Source organism: Vanacampus margaritifer, chromosome 12, assembly GCF_051991255.1.
Source record: "Vanacampus margaritifer isolate UIUO_Vmar chromosome 12, RoL_Vmar_1.0, whole genome shotgun sequence".
Taxonomy (NCBI): domain Eukaryota; kingdom Metazoa; phylum Chordata; class Actinopteri; order Syngnathiformes; family Syngnathidae; genus Vanacampus; species Vanacampus margaritifer.
Genome location: NC_135443.1, coordinates 7749466 through 7774455, shown reverse-complemented (window position 1 = coordinate 7774455; position 24990 = coordinate 7749466). Strand labels below are relative to the sequence as shown.

Sequence of the window (24990 nt, the reverse complement as noted above, 5' to 3'; positions counted from 1 at the left end):
AAAATTGTTATTAATCACATGACTTCACTAGTTAACTCACGATTAATCACAAATTTTATATTTGTTCTAAATGTACAATAAAACATTTTTTCTAGGTTTTGAAATTTTTTTTCAACTAATAGAAATAGTTCAAATGATTTTTTGACGTCTATAGCCATCAATGGCAGTGAGTTAATATGAACCGCACCAAACAAACAAGCAAAAAAAGTCAGATTTTAGTCCGGACCAAAGGACTGAATGTGTAATATGGTGTGCAGGGGCAGTTGTTACAAAAAATAATAATAATAATAAAAATAATATAATAACACAAGCACATTTTCTTCTGATGGGATCTTATGTAATCTTATCTCGTACTATTCGTCACATGTAATTTTAAAGTAACATTTAATATTGTAGTTAAACAGTGTTATTGATTATATTGAACTCTTTTCTCCCTAGTGTGGATTTTGTGAAATGGTCATCGCAGGGGATGCTGAGGATGAGTCCTGACGCTATGAATTCCCTTTTCAAGCCCACTATCGACCATATCATTCAACACATCAGTAAGCTACACACAAACATTACACTGTAGCTTGTCGAAAAATAAATGTATGTGGGTTGGTTGATTGTCAGTTTTGTTAATCATGGAGGGTAGTTAGTACTAATAATCAGAGCTAAAAAAAAAATTCAAATTCAAATCAACATTGCAGTGTTGCGGAATGCAATTTTTAAATTGCAAAGACTGCAATTAAAAAAGTCTCATGTTGGTCGGTCTGTAAGTTTTATTTTTATACAGTGAAAACCTGGAATGCCGAAATCCATTGCATATGTAGGCGGGACGTTCCACATCCTCATTCATATAATCACAAATGATTGACATGGTAGGCTATTATAAATCCTAAAATCATTTTAATTTTTCTTCAGAAAAGACAGTATGGTTGTTATTTATTACATTTCAGAATCTCTTTAATTAGGCAATGAATGGTTAAAATCGGTATAATCACGTTGAAATGGCCGTCCATGCATGCTGTCACAAGGCGGAATTTCCACCTATGTAAAATGAATTAATTCACCTGATCACAGATGCCGGAACCTACCAAAAGAAAGATTAGAGTCTCTTCTTTCATCAGGAAAAACAAATACATTTGTATCTGTTTCCGTTTTGCAGCAACTGGCATTAGACTATAGCTAACGTTTCATCATTATTCACGAACCTGTTGAAAACACTTGTTGCAACATGGCTGATCTCTTATACTCTGCTGCCACCTGCTGGTCGATTTGTTTGTAATAACTACCATTGCTTTAAGCGGCCTCTTCATGTCAGAAGCTGTATCAAAGCCTTCTGTATGCTCTGGCATAAAGAAAACAAAACATAAGAAAAACATATAAATACGTTCTTGGGAGTGCAGGACAACGTATTAAAAACGTGTACATTTTTGGGTTTGAATGATCTAAAGGAGCTAGTATCAGGCCCTACCTGTAATTTTTTGTGGATTTTTAGTGCAGGTGACACGTAGAAACCATGATGCAAGCTGTGTTTATTACTAGGATTGTGATTTTTCCGCTAATTCGCGGAATTCCGCTTTTTTTATCTCCCTCCAAAAAAAAATAATTCCGATTTTTTTTTTTTTTTTTTTGTAGTTCATTGTGTATGCACATGACTCCGACAGATAACATCTTCTGCTATAACAAAGACATTTGTGGTATGCTTTAATATGAGTTACTTTTCATTTGGTAATGATACAATTATTTGTTTTTTTATGAAATTATGAAATTTGAACTCTTCAACATTATTTATGTGTTAACTTAGTAATCACATTAGTTAGATATGATGATATTCTCAGTGATAGTTTTTAAAAGCAAAGGCAGTCCAATGTTTTTGAATGTGACTGATTTTGAGTTGACTAAAACTGCCATTTTATATGGGATAGTTCAATATACATTGAAAATTTATGCTGTTGTTTTGTCTATTTCTTTGTCATGTGAGTGCATTGAAAGTACTTAAAAAGCATACCTGGACCTAGCTGGGTGCCAGCGGCCCCCAGACCCCCGGCTAAATTTTCAGATAATTTCACTTTGGTCAAATCACATCCCTGTTATTAATGATAATAATAATTTTCTGCCCTTTTTTTTTTAGATGATCTCTTTGAGAAACCCGAGGTGAGCGACATCAAGTTCCTTTTCCTAGTGGGAGGTTTCGCCGAATCAGCTCTGCTCCAGCAGGCCGTCCAGAACATGCTTCACGGCCGCAGCCGTATTATCATCCCCCACGATGTCGGCCTCACCATCCTGAAGGGCGCGGTGCTGTTCGGTTTGGACCCCAGCATCATCAAAATCCGCCGCTCCCCGCTCACGTACGGCGTCGGCGTCCTCAACCGCTTTGTCGAGGGCAAGCATCCTCCCGAGAAGCTGCTGGTGAAGGACGGAACGCGCTGGTGCACCGACGTCTTCGACACCTTCATCGCCACCGACCAGTCGGTGGCGCTGGGCGAGATGGTCAAACGTAGCTACACGCCGGCCAAGCCCTCGCAGCAGGTCATCGTCATCCACGTCTATTGCGCCGAGAAGGAGAACGTGGGTTTCATCAGCGAGTCCGGCGTCAAGAAGTGCGGCACACTCCGCTTGGATGTCAGCGGCACGGAAAGCGCGGCGCCACGCCGCGAGATCCAGACGCTCATGCAGTTTGGCGACACCGAGATTCGAGCCATGGCGGTGGACGTGTCCACCGGGCGCACGGTCAAGGCCAGTATTGACTTCCTCAGCCATTAAGGAAGGAGGCAGAGAGCTCACATGCACATACACGCAACTAGTAGAATATTAAAAATATTCTAAAAAAAATGGAGGCTTAGACACTTTTTGGGTATTATACTATTAAATCAGGCCTACCACTTAATAAAGCATTTATCCGATGCTGGCATTATACTGGCCCATTTAAATGTACTGTTTATGCTTGATCTCTCATTAGCTAAACAATATTGTCTCAAAGACAAAAAAAATACAAACATGGTGGGTATTAATTGCAGTGAAAATAATGCTGATGCTATGAATGTACCGCTGCAAAACAGCAGAAACGAGAAACATACAAGTAAGCCTTGGTGTCAAATATTCATACTGTCCGTCCTCTTTTGAATTATACATTTGGTTTAGTTTACAGTTGACTTTGGAAACCCACCTTCAATAATTGCGCGGTCAGGGAACTGGCGGAGAATCGAAATGTGCCGTCAACTGCCACCCAAAAATGCATGCTGCATTCAAGGAAGTCGGATTTATCCCACTTGGATTCTTCCAGTTCTGGCCTGAACGGGTTTGAGACGAAAGTAAACAACCAAAATGGCGGATAGTGATATCTAAGTTCTTGTTTTGGTCCTCAAAACACATTTTGACCTCCAGCAAACTTGACTTCTTGATTTTGCTTCATTTATGTATTTATCTTATTTCATAAGCATTCCATACAGTCCGACTTTCCTCGAATGCAGCATAAGATATCGTTACTACTCTACATGGAAAAGCCTCAACGGTCCCGTTAGTGATTATGAGAAGTGACAAAGGCCATTAGGTACACAGTCTCGCGCTTATGTTCAAAGCTGAATCTTGTGCTTAATATATACCTTTTTTGGGGGGGTTGAGTTCTCAAATCATGCAAAAACACGAGTCGAAGGAAGATCAAACATTCTGCAAGTATGGAGGACCAAAACTGCCAAAATTAAAAATAAATAAATGACTAAACAAATAAATGAATGAATAAAGTGAAAATAAAAACATAAAAGAAATATTCAAAAATGTAATACAGAAAATAAATATAAATGGGAATATAACCAAATATATAAATAAAAGTAAAAGAATAAATACAAAAAAATATATATAAATAGAATTAAATATCAATCAATAAATAAAAACGCTCTGCTCTCACATTTATTTATTTCATGATGCAGACGCTCTGTCAGGTCGAAATGTTATCCAAATGAGAGGGCGGTCCTAAGCATGTCTCGGCTCAGCTGTTGCAAAAAATTTATTTAGACATTTTTAGAGTTATTTTTTGAATATCTTTTTTTCAATTTTGTATTTATTTTTACTTTTATTTATTTATTTAGGGCTCTCTCTCTCTCTCTCTCTCTCTCTCTCTCTATATATATATATATATATATATATATATATATATACATTTTTTCATCTATATTAATTTTTGAATAATATTTTTTATATCCGTTTTTATTTTCACTTTTATTCATTTATTTAGTCATTTATTTATTTTTAATTTTGGCAGTTTTGGTCCTCCATAGCAACAAGCGAGTACCATCAAATCCTATTTACCGTCACCTTTATTTGTTAATATTTATGATTGTTAGATTACATGTTACATGCCCACTTGGCTAAAGTGAAGTCTTAGTGTGACGGTAACGGTAATATTTCTTTATTTCTGTATATACACTATTTAAATATTGTACAGATTTTTAGCATTGTGTCGATAGCTTTAGCTTCAGCAGTTTTACGCGCGTGCTTTCACTTTTCATATTGAGCACGGCATCGAGCACAGCACGAGGGCCACCGTGGCACATTTTTGCAGGACAAAACAGCTCCTTCATGAATTCTGCTTCCGTCGTGTTTAGCGTGTCACAACACTCTGCCAGCTTGCATGTTGTCAGCATCCTACCTCTGTGAAATGGATTGGAGCCGTAATTCATGTGGGCTTACTGAGAAAATATATGTTAAATATACACTAGACAGGAAGTGGACCAATTGCTTTGCACTGCACATTCAAATTAAGCTATATGTAGGTTATGGTGAATATTAGACATTGAAATTTCAATGCCCGTCCCCTTGTTAGTTTTACGTTTTCTATTGGAATAGATTAAATAGATAAAAAGGAATATTGCTAAGCTTCAGGTCATAACGGCGAGTTATGATTTAGGATATTGAGTGTATAAGCATTAAAGATCCCTGAAGGGAAATTTAGGACATAAACAAGCACATTTAACAATGATACACTACTAAATTATTTTGTTTGTTTGTTTTTAACCCTGGAAAACCCACGGGGTCAAATTTGGCCCCTATGAATTCTGCTACTCAAATAACAAAGACCTTTTTTTTTTTTTTACAAATTTAACTTCAAAAGTCCAGAGTGCCACTTCTGACCCCTGCATGGGGCCATCTAATGGATGAATATTGCACTTACAAGAGCCAGAGTGGTGGTGACAAGATGGCTAAAATGCAACAAATAAAACAAAAACAATTATTGTTCAATGTAGCTGTGTATTTGATTGATTATTTTCTTAAATTCTAAATAGTTTACTGACAGTTTTCTGTTATTCAGATTTTTCGAAATGATACTCCTAAATCCCAAAGGGTCAAATTTCGCCCTAATCCTAAATTAGGGAATACATTGAAAAAACATATATTTTGGTGTTCAGTGAATTTATAGCAGTCATTTAATGTATAATTCATAATTTTCCAAAGAAGAAAAGGGTTCTTGGGTTCTCCAGGGTTAAACAGCAGAAAGCAATACAGTCGAGTCAGAGCCCCAGCTAAACCGCTTCACATTAAATGTAGAGTATAAAATACATACATGGTCAGTCCGGCGAATGTAACCTGACCACAAAATCACTTGCTTCTCTTTTAATAATCTGCATGCAAGATTGCAATTTACCCATGTGAGGCTTGAGCTAATCTTGTTAGCGCCTCTTGTGGTTCATATCAAATCGTGCGTTCCATTTTGCTTCAATTGCATCAAGATGGGATTAATCTGGGGTGACCAGACGTCCTGGTTTAAACAGGACACTTCTGCTTTTGAGCCTTGTGTCCCGATGATTGAGTGGATTTCGCCAGCCCCATTGTTTAAAAAAAAAAAAAATATATATATATATATATATATATATATATTATTTTATTTTTATTTTATTTACAACAGCAAGCCAATTGTTTGGGCCGTGTTCATGTCAATCACAGTAGTTGTCACTTTTACGATTACGATAAACTAATTTAAAAAATAATTTCACTAGCAAGCGTGTTTTCGTCATACTGGAACTAAAACTGCTTTCTTCTTCTGTGTCTAAGAATCAGCCGAGTTTTTCTGTTTTTTTTTTCAATGTTACAATGTAGGACGGCCGCAAGGTACACAGCACAGCCAAACCAGTTAAATTTAGCGTTAGCCAAAGTTAATAACACAACCAGATTGACTTACGATTTTCAGCAAAATTGAAAACCTGGCCACCCTAGATTAATCAACAATCATAATAATAATAATAATACTTAATACAGAGTGTATTAGTTCTCCACATCGCACCAGTTTCCATTTGTCGAAATGTCCGCAGGTGAATTTAAAGGGAATTTCTCGTTGGGCAGATGATTGAAGGGCCGCCAGCCTGCTTGTGGCTGACAAAATCTGTCAGCAAGCACACTTGCAGTTTTTTTTTCTGCGTTATTACTTGACAGAAAATGGTGGATGTCGTAACACTTTCGATGCCTCCGTTTTTAAACCCGGGAATCTGTGCCTTGAAAAGTTGTCAACGTTAGCAGTTAATTAAGCTTCAGTGATTTGATTTTTATGTTTAGGGGACCTTTTAAAATATAGTACACGGGTAAGTCGTCATTCTTAGTGCTGGACTTGAAGGGATTGAAGGGATTCAGCTATTTGTGTTGTAACTAATTGTTGCTTAAAAACATTTTTTTTTTGGAGGGATGGAAAAATATTTCTGAATGTTCTGAACTTCTTTACATGTTGTATCTCTGTTTTTTTTTTCGAGACACCATCAACTAAATTCTGGCGCAATTTTCTTTCTTTACATGAAGGTCTTGGGCCAGAATTTGAAATGAAGTCTAAATGCACATATATTTTTTGTATTACTTGCTTTTCTACTAACAATACTATAATAGATTATCTTATATTAACTCATTCACTGCCATTGATGACTATAGACGTAAAAAATTAATGTAAACTATTTCTATTAGTTTAAAAAAAAAAGTCAATTTTTTATGAAAACCTAGAAAAAAAATATTGTACAGTTATAATAAATATAAAATGTGTGATTAATCGGGTTAGGGTTAGGGACTATTGAAGTCATGCGATTAATTACGATTAAAAAAAAATTATCGTCTGACGCCCCTTATTTTTTTTTATTTTATTTTTTTTAATTAGGGGCGTCAGGCGACTAAAAATTTTAATTGTTATTAATCACATGACTTCACTAGTTAACTAAAGACTAATCACAAATTTTATATCTGTTCTAAATTTACAATCAACTTTTTTTTCTAGGTTTTCATACTCTTGTTAGCAAAAGTGGAAAAAAATTAAACTAATAGAAATAGTTCAAATGAATTTTTGACGTCTATAGTCGTCAATGGCAGTTGACGAAATGATTTATTATATTAGGTCTTCAAGGGGTGTAGAGCACAGAAAAAGGTTGGAAACTACCACTGCTGTTTTTCTTTATAGTGTCATATTAACACAAAATAAAAAAAAATAAAATAAATAAAAAAAAAAAAAGCAAACACAGTGAATAACAGTAAACCCTTGACATCGGTCAGCAACCTTGTACTGTAGTAAATACCGTAGTCATGTTGTGCATCCGTATGAACAGTTAATAAATTTCTCTTTTTTCTTATTTGAAATGCAACCAATATCGAGCGGTCGTACTTTTTAGTATCAGGCAGCGCACGTGTGTCTCTCCTTTCTGCAATGCACGTTTTGCATGTGTCCCAAAAAGGCAAAACAAAACGTGTCGACTGCAGTCACACAACAGGCAAGATTCACTGCTGTGAGCCGGCCACCACATCACTGTACACGCTACTGATATAAGCCGTTAACATTTCTTCAACCTGCACGCTCACACGGTCAAGTATGAAACGGAATCATGTATTAAGACAATTTCTATAGGCTAAACATTTTTTGCAGTGTACTTGGGTGCTTTCACACTAGAGCCCTTTAGGTCGTTTTAATCAAACTGTAGCTATTCCAAACAAGCAAGCCTTGTTGCGTATTCCATTTGTCTTCTTTATTCTGAGTAAGAGAAGAGCGACTCATTGGAATGTTTACTGTGGGAACGCGAGCCAAACGGAAATTGTTTACAAACTGGAACTGACCAGCAGAGGTGACCAAAAAAAAGTAAAAACCCTACCACAGTTTGGCTTTAGCCCCAAGTGCTAGCTCCCGAGCTAGCCACCTGGGTGCTTGTTTACCTGCTAGGGAGCTAGCTAGCTAGCTAGCTAGCTAGTGCGAGGGGCTAAAGCCAAACTGTGGCAAGGTTTTTACTTTCTGGACCTGGATTTGCCATCTCCACTGACCAGAAAGAGCGAGCTGCGGGTGTGAACGCTCCCTTCATACCTAATGCTCAAGTAAATGCTTTATGTTGTGTATACTGGAAAAGCAAATCTGACATTTCACTGTCAAGCCAATTATTGGTTGCTGAGTCGTAAGTGGGTCGGCGGGTTGAGTTTTAAGCAGAAATGTCAATCAAGTCGTACTGTATTTCACCCGGTTCACAATAAGTCAGACATTGGCAATGGTTCAATTTGGGATCATCTGAATCACTCTTCAATGTAATTTTGTCGTTTATTTTTCAGTTTGAATTATTATTATTTTTTTGTCTGTTAATTTCACATGAAGTGTATTCCAACCATTTACAAATGTTCACTGTCAGATTCTCATTAATAAAAATGTGTATTTCAAAGAATTTTATTTTTTGCTTTGCTTATTTATTTATATTTGTGGTTCTTATGTTGAGGTTCACTATATAGTTGCTGAAAACAAACCAGACAAGTCATGCCACGGCTTACAAGTAGGCACAAACACTTTATCATGTAAGGTCCAACAGTTGACCGTGCAGGTCAAAGCTGCTTCATTTTCAGTAGGATAGCAACCATAAAGCTGCTCAAAGCAGAAAATGTTATCTTGAATCGCTACTGCCACGTGTGGTGGAAAAATGAAACTGCACACTCCCTCACAGCCAAGATATCGACAGAATCCTTTGGTACACACATATGACACCCTTGATTTGAATCCAATCGAACATTTGCAGAGAGATCGGAGAATGTCCGTAACCTGCTCTCCCCAGCCGATCTGATGGAAATTGAGACGGGCTGCAAAGAGGAATTAAATAGGAAAAACTGACCTAAAAGTAAGTGTGCCGATCTTGTGCATAATAAATAGGCTAGCAATACTTGTTAGTATTATCAAAGGCTGTGAATATTAATTTCTTAGTTTTTTTTGTATTTGTTTAGAAAATAAAACATGTCAATATAGATGTGTGTGTTTTTTTCTCTGGGCACTGAATTCTTCATGCATTCCCAAAACTTCCAAATTAAATTTTATATAATGTGCCTATATATATTTTTTTATTATAATTTTTTTTATCCATAATGGTTACAATTTGGAATTCCATCCAGACATTTATTAATTTCATTATTTTGTTGGTCATAATGTAATGTTACTTATTATGTATGCATTTTAATTATAATATATATATATATATATATATATATATATATATATATATTATAATTAAAATGTAAAAAAAAAAAAATTGTGATGGAATGGTTGTTTTAGTTTCCTCATAAGCTTTTGTAGGGTTTTGTGAAGCGGCACTGCCACCTTGTGAGATTTCTGCATCGTGTCTTTTTACAGTTTTTTCCGCGATTTATTTGCACACAAGGAGAAAGTGTGTGTAAACGCTGCAACACGACCGAGACAACTGGACTCGAAAAGACAGGATGACCTCAGATCACAGAGGCGACTTCAGTGATGACTTATATTCCTATTATTGAAACATGGAATTATTATATGTTGCATGTAAAAAAATTAAAGCGAGTCAGTTGAATTTACAGAATACATGCACGTCATATCGCAGGAGAGCGGACGATAACAGTAAGTACCGATACCTTAAAATAAGACTTATTGGCATCTGAACCTGGTATCGGTAGTCACCCATCATAGTCTGGATGATACCACCTCTGCCTCAATTTGAGCCGGGGAAAAAACCTGTAGACACACAATAGGTGATCGATAATTTTTATTTTTTTTGCCTTTAATTGAAAGGAAGATGTCAGAATTGAGTATTCTTCCACACACAATTTAAAGCACAATAATGCTGAAGTAATCGCATGCTTACGTTTTTCTAATTTCATTTCATTAGTGTATTAGATCTGTGTGTTTTTTAGTGAAAGAAGTTTAGTTTTCATTTGTGACAATAATTTCAGCTATTCATCTATTGCATTTTTTTTTTACCATTTTACTATTTTGCACTTTTCTTGCTATTTTTCCTCCGGACCAGTCAAGAATTACAGTTTTTTTTTTTGGGGGGGGGGGGAATTTGGTTTCAACAATCAAGACCATGCATGAACATTAGAGCTCGTCGCCATCGTTCCCTCATTGTGGGTGCGCTCAAAAAATAAAACCAGAGTGCACTGCAGACCATTAAAAAAACTGTTGCTTAAATACAGTAGCCTACACATTTTTTTTTTTTCATTTATGAGATTATATGACATCCAGTTATAACAATTTTCCATCAACTTGTACATTGACCAGGCTATTATTAAGAAACTTATTGTGTTTCTTTACAAACTACTTCACATCCTGTGACTGTTTTCAGTCATTTCTTTTCAGACCCTTATAAATATGGATCGCTTGGCCTCATCTGTGAATGGAACTTTTGTTTGGTTACACATGATTAATTCCTGCTATTGTATTTTTTACATCCGACATATTCATTGCAATACTTCTTCTGTTGAAAAATAAAAATCACTTCTCCCCAAGTTAACTTCCAGCAGCGTTTCACCGCTTGAACTAGAAATTAACCGCAGGAATGCACTGGAGTGACCACATTACATTTGTGTGCATGGAGTGTATTATTTTTGCAGAAGTGGCGGTAAAGAGCCACTCAACCCGTCACAGGGCAAGGTTCGTTTTAGCTTGGATGTGCATGAGTGTGCGTTTGTGGAAGCAGACTGTGGACAGGGTGAAGAGGTCGCGCCAGGCATGGCCCATTTTCCGCAAATAGCCATCAAGAGAGAGCAGTTGCCACGGTAATCGGACGGCACCCAAACTCTCCAAAAGGGGTCCTTCATTCCGCTGCCCTCCCACATCTACCCTCTCCTTTTTGATCACTCGTTCAGCGCACGGTGGCTAACCAATGAAAATCACGGGGCAATAACAGGAACACTGACTCATTTCGGCTTTTTCAGGCTTCATTGTCTGGGATGAAAAGACAAAGTAAAGGTCGGGAAATGATGTTTGTCTGGATTGAATATTTGTTTAACCTTCCCCGAGTGTTGATTTGCTGCAATGCATGTTACAGTACTCAAGCAGCCAGCACTATTTTATTTTTTTTTTCTGGAGAGCTCAGTATTGTTCATTCGGTAATTTTACCGATTTGACATGTCATTATCATTGCTCTCCTTTATTTTATTTTTTTATTTTTTATTTATTTAGCAGCCAGCACTAATGATGGGAGCAGGACTGAACTCCCATGACCAAAATAAAAAACAATTCAACACTATCCGCCATTTTGGTTATTTACTTTAACCTCGGATGCTTTCGGGTCGGAACTGGAAAAAATAAAAAAATGCGACTTCCGACGTGAACCATGAGGAGACGAGCCATAACACAATAAACCGAATCCAAACCTAAATAACATGGATCATGATTTGTTGGAATTTAGATGTCTCTGGGGTTTTTTTTCTTCTTTTTTTTTTTTCTGGTCGGTGCTGGATTACACTTTCCTTTCTTTTCTTTGGTCCTTCCTCTGGTCTCCTGACGGCCTCACGACTCTGGCTGGAAGTGTTCGGTTTAGGTGAACGGTATGGGATATTATTTAAAAAAAAAAGAAAAAAAAAGAGCAATGATGATGACATGTCAAATTGGTAAAATTACAGAATGAACAATACTGAGCTCTCCAGAAAAAAAAAAAACATGGATCATGACATGTCTCGTACATCTCTTCGATGTTTTTCTTCTTTCGAAAAGAAGCCGCTCTTGAAGACGACACCGACAGCTCAACGGCCAGGGGTTACGTTTGTTGTGTAAGCATTCCCTCGGGTTGCTATTTTTCCCTTTGCCACCCACATCTACACCTCAACTAATTCATGACTTGTCGTTAAGAAGACGCTTTGTTAGCGACGACGCCACCCCCGAAGCTACTAGCTTAAAGAGCGAGAGAAAAGGAAGTGCTGTCATTTAGAAATTTTCTCTGACAAACACACATAATTACAGGAATTAGTCGGCTATTTTGTCATTAGCCTTCACTTTCAATGAGCCAATAATGAAAAGAGAAACAAAACTGTGAGACAAAGACGCATGTCTTTAGAGGATTTCAAGACCCCCCCCCCAACGCCACCTCTTAGCCCACACATTCACTTTGCTGTTTTATTAATATTATTAATGTAGTCAGTCTTGAAGCGCGGAAGCGAAGAGTTTCTCCCTCTGATTGGTATTGTGCGAGCGCTGATGGCTCAGCTCGGAGTGATTTCAAATAGACTTTGTTAGCATCATGATGAAAATGGCAGCTCGCCTTTTTTAAAGCTGCGTATTTGCAAGCGTGATTACAGGGTGTGCGTTTAAATAAATGAAGCCAAAACAATGACGCACAATCAAGACTTCATAAAGCGGCAAAAGGCCACGGACAGATTAATGAGTGCAGTGGCGACACGCTCACAAACGTACACGCTCAAGACTTTGGAATTACACATATATGTGACACTTTGTGCATTGAAATGAGGCGAGTGAAACCAGTGATCTCACCATGTCATTTGCTGTTGATTTTGTGTTTGCATAAGTGGCACATGATGGCTCCGCGTTAATAAGGGTAATATTTACCCTTTCCCTGTCCTGACAGGTCTTGACAGTGACAACAAGTATGTCAGCAGCTTGATGTGTGGAATTAATAAAACCCTGGAGTGTGACTGGAGCAACTTTTTAATAACACAACTGAGGCAGTTATTATGGACTTTTCTTAATCAAATTGTTGATTTCAAACTTGTGATGAAAAAAAGATGCATATTTACTGCATAGATATACAAGGTTAGTTTAGTTTACAAAAATATAATAAAATAAAAACGAAAATGCTTTTTTTTTTTTTTAAATGAAAACTAATTGAAACTGAATTTTATGTTTACAAAATTAAATAAAACTAACTATGATTCTAGCCAAAATGTACGGAAGCGTATTGTATTCAATTGAAGAAAGAAAAAAAAAACTCCTGTTTTTCTGACATTTTTTTGGGGAGAGCTTTGTTTTTTTTAGTATTTTATTTTTTTATTTTCTGTTTTTCTGAATATTTTTTTTTGTTTTACTGAATATTTTTTGCTGTCAAAAAAATATTCAGAAAAACAGGCTGAAAAAAAAATATTCAGAAAAACAGGTGGGGGGGGGTATGATTTGAAAAAACAGGAAAAAAATGATTTAAAAAAACAGGAAAAAGAATATTCCGAAAAACAGAGCTGGTGTTCTGTTTTTCTGAGTAAATTTTTTGTTTTACCTTTGAACTCCAAGTGACTTGTTGCAGACTCGCTAATAGCGGAAGTGGACACTTTCCCGCATACCTCCATATGCAACAGAGAAAAAAATATATATATATTTTAACAAAAAAAAAATTACAAAAAAAAACAGGGAAAATTTCAATAAAACTGAAAAAAAAAAATACTCAAAAAAACAAAAGCTCCCCCCGAAAAATAGTCAGTGAAAAAAAAAGCTTCCGTAAAAATGACCTTCATTTTATTCTTTGGTAATTAGTTTAATACATGAACCTTTGGAGATGATTTTAAACGTGATCTTAAGTATATTTATTTCGATATTAACCGGAATAAAAACGTTTGAAAGCGTGTCACACAAAAGTGATGTCATCTAGCAGCAGCCAATAGAAAAGCACCTTCAGATGATGACGTAGCTCCTAAATGAGATATTTGCCTGCTTGACTTTTGACTCGGCTCGCCTGCTTTTTCATTTAACTCAGCCAAAATGCAACGCTAGGTAAGAAATGTGTTACTTTTTTCATTTTACCATGGTGTAGCATTACCGAAGTAGCAATAGCGTTTAGCATACATTAGCTAAAGCTATTTAGCGCTACCACCTGCCTGCCAGATTAAGCGGAAGTAAACACGTACTTTAAAAAAAAAAAAAAAAAAAAAGCGCTACTGGAGAAAATAGTGCCGCGACTGTATAGTGCCAGGAAAGAAGTAGAAATACGTGTGCTCTCTTTTGCGCTTCCAAAAAAACTCTATACGCCTCCCCGCTGTTGTTATGAATGTAGCATTAGGCTTACATTTGACTGTAGATGCTTTTTTTTTTCTCAGTTGAAGTCCAATTGTTCCACTTTTGGGTGTTTAAACTCGGAGCTTCGATTGATTGATCATAAAATTGTTAACTGGCTTTCAAGAAGAACATGGCAGGAAAAGAATTTAGTACCATGAAACATTTTTTTTCTTCAATTTGCATTACTTTGTGTAGAGAAAAATCCAAACCAATCATCATCCCTGAACAAATTGTGTTTGACTTTAGTGTCAAACTGTCCTAAGCATCCAGTCAAATTGCACTGATGTCATCTTTCACTTCAAATGGGCCAAAATTGTTGTGTTGCCGCCAAGGTCATTTTATAATTACAATTTAAAATGTTTCATGCAATTTCAATTGCATGTAATTTGAGTAACGTCACTTCCTGCGAAGGCAAGTATCATGTGGGAAATAGGAAGTGCGATCTGATTCACAATGAGATGTGAAACATTGAATTGAATTTCCCCTTGAGGGATTATACGTCAGATCTCACGTAGTAATGTATCTGTGTATTTGGTGAATGGCTGAAGAAAATGGAAATAAATTGAATTGTAGATCTTTATTGAAATGACAGTTGCATGTTGGTGATTAAGCTAAACTTGGCATGGAAGCACCGATTGAATCACATTCTCTGCGACATTTTCTGTTCCACAGAAGTGGGTGCTGCAAAGAGAAAGAGCAAGCAGAGATGAATGGACACCAGTTACTTTAAATTGAGGTAATTTTAAGTGTATTTAACATTACTTGTAAAAGGAATTGAATATTGGGAAATAGAGTACACTGGGGAAAAACACATGCATATAATTTAGAAAGTAAATATGTTTAAGCGGTATTGTTTTTAGGCTGGAGCCGCACTCTCTCAAGATAACAGTCCAGTGCTGCGCTCTAGTGGACATGCACAGTACTTCTTCTTTTACTGCAGAAACATGTCTCTTAAATTGCCAATATGACACTGATTGGTTTATATGTCGAGAGAAAAAGTGGCAATGTGGGCAAACAAATGTGGAAAAGTAAATTGATGTGACAATGACAAGATCTATTCTCTTTTCTTTTTACTTACACCTTCTTGTCTTTTGACCTCAGCAGCTCCACTTTTGTTGCCCCATATTTTGGATTCAAGGGGTTGAAGATGTGGTTGTTCCAGCGAAATTTGACTTCACTTACGGTATTCACGTCAACCTCGGCATCAATGTGCACTTCGTAGGTCATTCCTGGCTTCATTGTGCCACTGAAAACAGGCCGCATAGATCACTGAGTACAGTTTCATGGACTGACAATGAAATTGAAAGCTTTCAAGAGATATGTGGCCATGAACTGCTTAAAATATTATGGTATGCGTTCATGGCATTTATTGGTGTATCCAGTTTATGTGTGACTACAATAGCAAGTAATGCATTTGGGGACACTTTTTTTTTCTTCTTCTTTGTTTTGATGTTGGATATTAAGTTTTGTCTGGCACAGGGATGTTTTTTTTCCATTAGTCATTCTGATATTTCTGTCAATTTTAAATTCTACTTTTTAACTCATTTACTGCCATTGACGGTTATAGACGTCAAAATTCATTTGAACAATTTCCATTAGTTTAACATTTTTTTCCACTTTTGGTAACAAGAGTATGAAAACTTGGATTTTTTTTATTGTACATTTAGAACAGATATAAAATTTGTGATTATTCGTGAGTTAACTAGTGAAATCATGCAATTATTTACAATTACAAATTTTAATCGCCTGACGCCCCTAATTTTTAATAGTCTTTTCTATTTTAAAAAAAAGTAATTATTTAAAAAAATATATTGTCTTTTCTATTTAACAAAATATATTAATTATTTGTTCAATTTTTTTACAATTAAAAAAAAAAATATATATATATATATATATATGTTTAAAAAATATATTTTTTCTTTAAAAAAATATATATATTTTAAAATTTTTAATCTTTTTTTTTTTTATATTTTAATTATTATAATTTTTCTATCATCTTTTCTTTAAAAAAAATAATTTGCAATAATCTTTTCTATTTAAAAAGAAAAAAAGATTATAAAAAATTAGGGGTGTCCGGCAATTAAAATTGACTTCTCTACGATTAATCACAAACTTTAAATCTGTTCTAAATGTACAACAAAACATTTATTTCTAAGTTTTCATAGAAAAATGTTAAACTTATAGAAATAAAGTGTTTGTTTTTTTTACATCTATAGCCGTCAATGGCAGTGAATGAGTTAATGCCAGAACAAGAGGAAATCTGGTAAAGTGCGCAATCGTCTGAAACAAAACCTTTGAGGGTGTTATTTCATTTTATAATTGTCTTATGATGACTTACACATGAAGTTGGTATTCCTTTGTGCTGTCAGTTTCTCCAGCAAGAACCACATACATGAAGCCAGGGTTAGGCCAGCTGGAACCGTCCAAAGTTACCTTTACATTGTAGCTGTAACCTAGTAAAAATAAATAAATAAATAAATAAGGTGACAGTTTTCCTGTGGTTTCCTGAGCATTGAGCCACTTACATATCAACACCCCTGAACCCTCTCCAGCCCTGTCTTAATCTGAACTTCAAAATGAAATATATTCTAGGCTGAAAAAAAAAAAGGGTACCTACGTCCAAAGGGTTCAGAACTGCCAGTGTTGAGGAAGTACTTTGTCTGTGAGGTGAGATTAGTCAAAGGGAACCTGTCCGCATACATGCCCATCATGGGACATTTGTCGTCAGCGCACGGGAAACATTTTCCCTGGAAAGATGAAATTTGGAAATGTTGATTTTTAAAATTGCTTTAAACGACCTTGTTCATAAGAATGGTCATAGTTTTCAACACCGATTTAAACGGATTTACACTTGGGGCTGATTTGGTGAGATAAGAGGTAGCAAGAAGATGTTCGTTTGATTCTACGGAATTGTTGTCCATACAGAAGAAGGGCCTGCAGGCTCTCAGTCTCTGTTGTAGTTCATCTCAAAGACGATGAAGATAAATTTAGAACTCATTCACTGCCATTGACTGCTATAGACGTCAGAAATTCATTTGAACTATTTCTATTAGTTTAACATTTTTTTCCACTTTTGCTAACAAGAGTATGAAAACCTAGAAAAAATATATTGTAAATTTAGAACAGATTAGTTAACTAGTGAAGTCATGTGATTAATTACAATTTAAAAAAAAAAAAATCGCCTGACAGGCCTAATTTAATTTTTTAAAATTAAAAATAAGGGGCATTTAATCGTAATTAATCGCATGATAGATAGATTATAAATGTACGATAAAAAAAATCTAGGTTTTCATAAAAAATTTAATGAAATTAAAAAAAAAAATTTAACTAATAGAAATACTTCACATGAATTTTTGACGTCTATGGTCGTCAATGGCAGTGAATGAGCCTTTTTCGGAAGAAATGTTCTTACTGATAAATTCATCAATTTATTTTGTCCAAAAAGTGCATGTACAGTAACTGTGTGGGAACCAACTGGATTTGTGCCCAGCATATCCCGACCGTAAGAATACCACAATGCCGCCTTTGATCAAGACGCGTCCAAAGCTAGGATAAACTGCCATTATCACCAACAGCTGCAGATACAAGTTGTCCCAATGGAAGACACCATGGAAGCCTGTTTATATCTCCCCTGTGCCGCCACAAAAATCCAATCTCGCCGAATCGACTTCTAAAAGTAAATAAATTGTTCACAGCCGTGTCGGTGTCACATTGCCGCAACAGGTGCTGGCTCCATAAACACGCTGCCATGGATATACCGCCATTACACTCTGCCTACAATTCTTTCTCAAAGCTTTTTACACGGACGGCCCAAAATTTAAGGAGGACCAAAGCTGACAAAATGATAAATAAATAAATAAATAAATAAAAGTGAAAAAAAAAATAAAAAATCGAATGCACACCAATCATCACTTTGCACAAGCTACCATTTTCGAATGTGTGTTAGTTGGCAGTTTGATAGAAATACTTACAGCTGCGAAACTGGCCGCATTGGAGCAAGGGAACCCCGCAAAGCCTCGAGGTTTAACCATACTCTCCTCGTAGTACTGGTAGGCCCGGACATGATTGCAGGCATCAAAATTTTTTGTACCTGACAGGGAACAGAAACCACAAAGAGAAAGTAAGAAGTGAAGTGAAGCTACTGTACTGTGCTAATGGCAATGTCAATCTTAAACGGCATGATATCAACTTTTACACGCAAACAGCATCTTCCCCTAAATCAATCTGATAAAAGGCCACCTGTGTTTTGTATGTGCGTTCAACTTACCCTCCCAGACGGCGTCCAGGTCTGTTTCACTGCCTTTGTTTGCACTGCAACCAGGCATCAGCTCTCCTCCATTGGGGTAGAAGTCAATGTGGCCGATGTGCTGGGACATCCCAAGACCTGCACGTTGGAAACCAAAACAAGATCAATTCAAATTAATAATTCATCTTTTTTTGTCATGTTTAAAAAATTTTTTTTATTTTTTGGACAAATCAATTCGAATTAGACGTGAATTGTGTATTTCAAACGTTGTGTTACATAAAACCATAGCTGATCTAATCACATCGGAATTATTAGCAGTACTCCTTTTTTTTTTAAAATTATTATTATTATTTTTTAATTATTTTTTTGTTTTGTTTTTGTTTAAAAAAGAAATAGCTGTAACTCCGACGTACAACAGTAGTCAAGGAGAACAATTTCAAATCAAATCACTCCTATGATTTTTGAAAACGGTCAGTTATCAGGTTGCGGCAAGTCTCTAAAGATTGTGCAGTTGGTGCTACTCAATTGCTGACTGCTGAGGACGACGCACAACCTCTGCACTGACTCCCTTGTAAAATCGAAAATAGAATTTATATGCTCCCTACTTGCCTTGCAACTCTGAATGCACCATCTTGAAAAACGAAGAAAAAAAATCATAACAAGCTAAATTAAAAACGATCTTACCTTATTGTTACATATCATGAAATGGGACTTTTTATTACGGTTGGTAATCCTAACGCTATGTGCGTTTATTTTATTTTTTTTGTCATAACAAACCCTTATCTCTATCTCATCTGTCTCGCTTGAGGCAGATGTTAGGTCTCTCTTGTATAATGAGTGTTGTCCACAACCTACACTATATTAAGACTGCTTGAACTTGCGCGTTATGCTTAACTAAATGTGAATTTTGCTAGTGAATATATTCATTTGTAATGATCAGCTCAGTAGACGAGTGGTCAAGTGTCCGGCCCATTATAGTTTTGGAATTGTTATTATAGTTAGTCTTTATTTCCTTTTCAAGTTATGTTTTTTAAATTTAGTTAGTTTTGATTAGTTGTCCGTTCAAAAATGCTTGGTTTTAGTATTAGTTGTTAGTAAAAAAAAAAATGCAATATTTAATAAATACCACGGTAAAAACGAAAAAAAGCAACGCCCTTCTTACGTAGCGTTGCCTTTCCGCTGAATTAAATGGAAAAAGCAGGCAAGGCCATTGGAGCCAAAAGTCAAGCACACAAAATGGACACATTTGAGCTATGACATTGGAAGGTGCTTTTCTATTGGCTGCTGCTAGATGACATCACTTTTGTGCGACACACTGTCAAACTTATCCTTATTCTGGTTAAAATTGAAATAAATATACTTAATATCACATTCAAAAATTAACCCCAAAGGCTCATGTATTTATTTAATTACCAAAGACGAAAACTAAGGTCATTTTTACTATAATTATAGTTTTAGTTAATTTTGTAATTGTAAAATGTAGTTTCAGTTAGTTTTCGTTTTTTAAAAAGCATTTTCTTTTTTCTTTTTTATTTCGTTAACGTAAATTTTTTTTTATGTTTTTTTTTTTTTTTTAATGTTTTTTTTTTTTTATGTTTTTTTTTTTAGTTAACTAAAACAACTTTAGTCTGGCCTGAAATTAAGAGGTTGTGGGTTCAAAACCAAAGACTATAAAAATGTGACTCATAGCCACCATGCTTGCTGGTTGTAATTGGGGGAGGGGTCAGATCACCCCAAAAATTCCCGAGCACGGTGCCGCTGCTTTCACTGCTCCCTCAGGGAATGGGTCAAATGTGGAAAACACATTTCAACCCACTTATGTGTGTGTGTGACAATCAGTGGTACTTAAGTACTTGAACTTTCATCCCTCAATTCAAAGTCCGCATTTTCCCCAACAATAATGCGTACCTAGTTTTGAGCCGAAAGGATGTCCGTCGGTGTGAATGACATCAACAAAGGCGGCATCAGTTGTGTCCAAGCGCACTGCTGCATTTGTGTCTTGGAAGTAAGGCTCAGTTGGGTCCAGTCCTGCGGAATGACAGACGGGACGGATCACGAAGCAGGCTGGCATTGTTCCCGCGTCTCTTACTCAACAATGTTGGGTATAGCAAATAACTCTAACATGTTCAAAGAGCGGCTTTTTCTATGTCAAATGTAGAGTGTAAGTCAAGCAATAATGTGCGTGTCAGGTTTACCTGTGATGCGCGCGAGGCCGCTGATCTTGCTACCGACTTCTCCAGCGACATGAGCGCCGAGGCTATGACCGATAATATGGAACTTATCCGCTTTCTGCTTGTAGTTGCCCTGGGACGGGAAATATGTTCATTCAAGTTAATGATACTGAACCACCACCAAATGTTAACAACACTATATCGTGAGTGATATTTATTTTTACAAATTATTGAAAAACTACTTTTAATTTATATAGTGTCTTTCCAATAAAAGCCGATTCAATGTGTATCTTGATATATTTTAACCCTGGAGAACACACGGGGTCAAATTTGGCCCCTATAAATTCTGCTACTCAAATAACAAAGACCTTTTTTTTTTTTTTTTACAAATTTAACTTCAAAAGTCCAGAGTGCCACTTCTGACCCCTGCATGGGGCCATCTGGTGGATGAATATTGGCAACATGCTGTTTTGTTGAGCTGGAAATCAATCCAAACAAAACCATCTTCTCAGCAAACCATCAGATGGTAAAATGGTGTTTTTTTTGTTTATCTATTTCATATCATGTTGCAGAATGCCTAGGAGTATGTTTTATATATATATTTTGATAAATTAGCAACTCTGAGCTAGTTCAAAAAACAAGGATTAAAATTGAAAAAACATATATTTTGGTGTTCAGTGAACTTATACAGTCATTTAATGTATAATTCATAATTTTCCAAAGAAGAAAAGGGTTCTTGGCTTCTCCAGGGTTAAAGTGATGATTCAGTTCGATTTGATGCATTTGCAGCTTTTAAACACTTTTTCCAGCTCATTTTCACATCTCCCCTTAAATTTGATCAGAATGATGTTTTGTGTATTTTGTGAGTGTGAAGAGTCAGGAAATGAATGTACCATGAGAAATGTCATCATGGATGCCACTTGTGCCGCCAGCACTCTGCCGTTATTGGCTGCCTGGGCATACTGAGCCCTCACGCCCTTTTTCCACTCCACAGCGATGCAGTTCACATTCTCCCACTTCAGCATAACCTGGATATCGGAATGCAATTGTCAATTTCATCAACAAATATGAAGTATTTGCTTTTAGGAAGGAAACAAAAGAAATATGATAACAGTGCTCCTGAGAAATCTCCTCTTTATTGGGTTTGTTTATTAATCAACCATATACCTCTATACTCATGTTAATAAAATGTTTGTCTAAAAGGGGAAGCTCCCCCCCCCACCCCCATTCTTGACAATAATATATACCATTCAGCCAAACTTGTCTAAAAATATTAATTTGGTTAATATTGCGTTGGTACACTCTAAAAAACAGTTGGGTCAAAAGTAACCCAATTATAGATCAAAAATGGACCGATCCATTTTATGGGTCAATTTGACCCAACTTTCTGGGGTTGTTTTATATGAAATAACCCAATTTTTTTGACCCAAGTAAAAGATCTGACCAATATTTATGAGTTGTTTTACATTAAAATACCCATTTCTTAACTCAAAGTTGGGTCAAATAGATCCAAGTAGAGGATCGGCCCATTTTTGACCCATAGTTGGGTTAGTTTGACCCAACTGTTTTTAGAGTGTAGAATATGAGTTAAGCAGCAAAATCCAGCTGTTTTTATCAATATCAAAAGGCGGCCATTTTGCTACTTGCTGTCGACTGAAGATGACATCACAGTTGCTCAGGTATCGGGTAACAACCAATCACAGCTCAGCTTCGAAAACAGGTGAGCTGTGATTGGTCGTTGCCTGAGCCCTGAGGAACTGTGATGTCATCTTCAGTCGACAGTAAGTTGCAAAATGGCCGCCTTCTGATATTGATAATAATGGGGGGGATTTTGGTGCATAACACACATTCCATAAATGTAATATTAATCAGAATGTCATGTTTGGACTAGTGAGGTCACATATAACATATTATTGTCAGAAGATGTTTTAGGTGTGCTTCCCATAATTTTCTCACATACAATACAGCTTTTTTTTTTTTCATGCAATACAAACTGCTTAGAGTAAAACTGAGCAGTAACCAAGTGGCATGTAGTGAAACCCGAGGCCCAATTGGCTGACTGGTACACTTTTCAAACCTTGCACATTGCTTGTGGCCAGTCTTCATCTCCTTTTTGCAGGTAACCAGGAATGATGAATCGAGTCTTTCTTGTGCCAGCGTAGTTTGACGCATGGATGGTTGAGTCAGTCTTTATCTCCTGGAGGGTTCAACAACAAGAAAACGGCTTAATGAGGGTCACTTTGTACTAGAACCATGTTTTTGAATCGTCATAAATGAACAGAGTAAAAATGAATAGGGGAGGCTGCTTCTTGCCTGGTAGTAACGGTTTCTCTGTGTGAAGAGAAAGAAGCGGGTGCCCAAGTCCTCAGCGGCCCATGGGAGAACAGGGAGAGGTCTTTGGGCGGTTCCCCCCCACGGAGGAAAGTCATTAAAGCAACCAAGCTCACCGAAACAGACCTCAGTAGCTGCAGATATGAAGGACGTGCAGTTACATCACAAATTTGACTACATGGGGGACGTCTGTTTCTGGCCCTCATCCGTCCATCCATCAATTTTCTGTACTCATTGGAAAGGAAAACTACACCATTGACTAGTTGCTCAGTAGAACAATCTACAATAATATACTCAAGGGAGCTCCTTAAGGGTCTCTAAGTAAAAATAACTGAGAACTACTTCTTGGATACTTCATGCAACATTTGATACACATTTCTGAAATAAATTGTATCAAATTATCTTTAACTCATTCAAACCCAAAAACGTATAAATATATATATTTTAAATACTTTACCTTTACTCACAAAAAACGTATTTATACGTTTTTTCTGTTTTAGTTTTATGCTAGAGCATACAGAAGGCTTTGATACAGCTTCTGACATGAAGAGGTTGCTTAAAGCAATAGTAGCTATTACAAGAAACTGCCAGCGGGTGGCAGCAGAGTATAAGAGATCGGCCAGGGCCATGTTGCAAAAAGCTCTTTTTGCCAGGTTTGTGAATAATGATGAAGCTTAGCTATATTCTAATATTAATTGCTGCACAAGGGAAACAGATGCAAAAAACACGTATTTTTTTCCTGATGAAAGAAGAGACTCAAATCTTTCTTTTGGTAATTTCCGTGTTTTTATAACTATAGAACACAATATTCTGTGGACCTTGCAAAATCAATCAAAATCCAGTAAAACAGCCAGGAGCGAAGGGGGTTGCTTCAGTTACTGGGAGTGTATGAGTTAATGATGTTATTATGTTATTATTAAAAATCAATCATATCGGAGACACTAATCATGTGAATGATTTCTCTCAATAATCTGACGAGGTAAATATCATCATGCAACACTTTTTTGTATAAATCTTTGGCAGTGTTCAAATGATGTCTACCTCTTTGACAGCCAAAAACGTTAAATAACGTTAAGTAAAATTCTATGGAGGAGTGCCAAAGATGTTAAAAGACGTTTTTTTCAAAACAGGTGAAACTAACCATTTTCTATTGTTGATTACTCAAAAACGGAATAAGGTAGAAACAAACTCTTTTTTTTCTGATGGAAGATGAGAGTCCAATCTTTTTTTGTCAGTATGTGTGTTTCCATAGTCCAAACACATAATTTTCTATGGACCTTGAAAGATCAGTCAAAATGCTTAAAATCGGCTGGCACCCACGGCATCCCTTTTCTGAAAACGTCTGGCAGTCAAAGAGCTACAAACATTTCTAGGAAATCACAATGTCCCATCACTGGTCTGCGGGCTGCTCATGTGCTCCCCTGCGCCAAATAACTGACAACAATGTCAACAGTTTACAAACAATGACATGTAAAAAAAAAAAAAAAAAAAAAAAAAGACTTTCGTGAAATATATATGTGCAATGAATCAATACCTTATACAGTTTAAATTTTCATATTGTAATCTCTAATTTATTGAGATGCACTTGTACAATAGAAAAAAAAAATGTTTCATGCTGTTAAAATCAAGAGACAACTTACCGTAAGATGCGCCAGCAAGTAAGCAAAGCAGACCTAAACTCCACATTGGCGACATCTGTTCAAAAATAAATTGACAGGAGATTATTTTGTTATTAATTTCACACCAACAAAAAAATGACCACGAAGCAATGCACGATGATGGACATCATTTACCGTAAGGTTAGGCAAGAAGACTGCAAAACGACGCTGTCTTCACTCTGGGGTCCTTTAAATAGTGCAGCATTGGTTCATGAGCTGGTGGGAAACGTGCAGATGGCAGAAAAACAGGCATGCCGCTTAAGGGGTCACGGTCTTCATCCATGTTGCGGCCTTCACCTGTATATAAAAGTACATCGTATCGTATCGTACGTTTGGATCACAGTAGCCAGTATAAGAAACGCGTTAGCC

The 24990-nt window shown here is 36.4% G+C and overlaps 2 protein-coding genes and 1 long non-coding RNA gene across 6 annotated transcripts in view; 2 read left to right on the top strand and 1 right to left on the bottom strand.

Moving 5' to 3' along the window:
- The window catches only part of hspa12a (heat shock protein 12A), a 30678-nt gene extending 22033 nt beyond the window's left edge, over positions 1–8645 (top strand). For all 4 annotated transcript variants that reach the window (XM_077582185.1, XM_077582186.1, XM_077582184.1 and 1 more), the window contains 2 exons: positions 439–542; positions 2117–8645. In XM_077582185.1, the coding sequence (XP_077438311.1) occupies positions 439–542; positions 2117–2748 (736 nt within the window). In that variant the 3' untranslated portion in view covers positions 2749–8645. The remainder of the gene's footprint in view (positions 1–438; positions 543–2116) is intronic.
- A 5164-nt stretch (positions 8646–13809) lies between these two features.
- Positions 13810–16052, top strand: LOC144061540 (uncharacterized). The gene is made up of 3 exons (XR_013296203.1): positions 13810–13933; positions 14888–14951; positions 15317–16052. It is a non-coding gene; the product is annotated as an uncharacterized LOC144061540 (long non-coding RNA).
- On the bottom strand, positions 14778–24658 carry LOC144061539 (inactive pancreatic lipase-related protein 1-like). The gene is made up of 12 exons (XM_077582092.1): positions 24604–24658; positions 22946–23097; positions 22710–22829; positions 21526–21660; positions 20657–20765; positions 20370–20489; positions 18483–18599; positions 18187–18305; positions 16833–16962; positions 16554–16668; positions 15294–15461; positions 14778–14896 (listed from the first exon to the last, which is right to left on the bottom strand). The coding sequence occupies exons 1-12, from the start codon at positions 24656–24658 to the stop codon at positions 14827–14829; spliced, it is 1410 nt and encodes a 469-aa protein (XP_077438218.1). The 3' UTR covers positions 14778–14826.
- Positions 24659–24990: the final 332 nt, after the last annotated feature.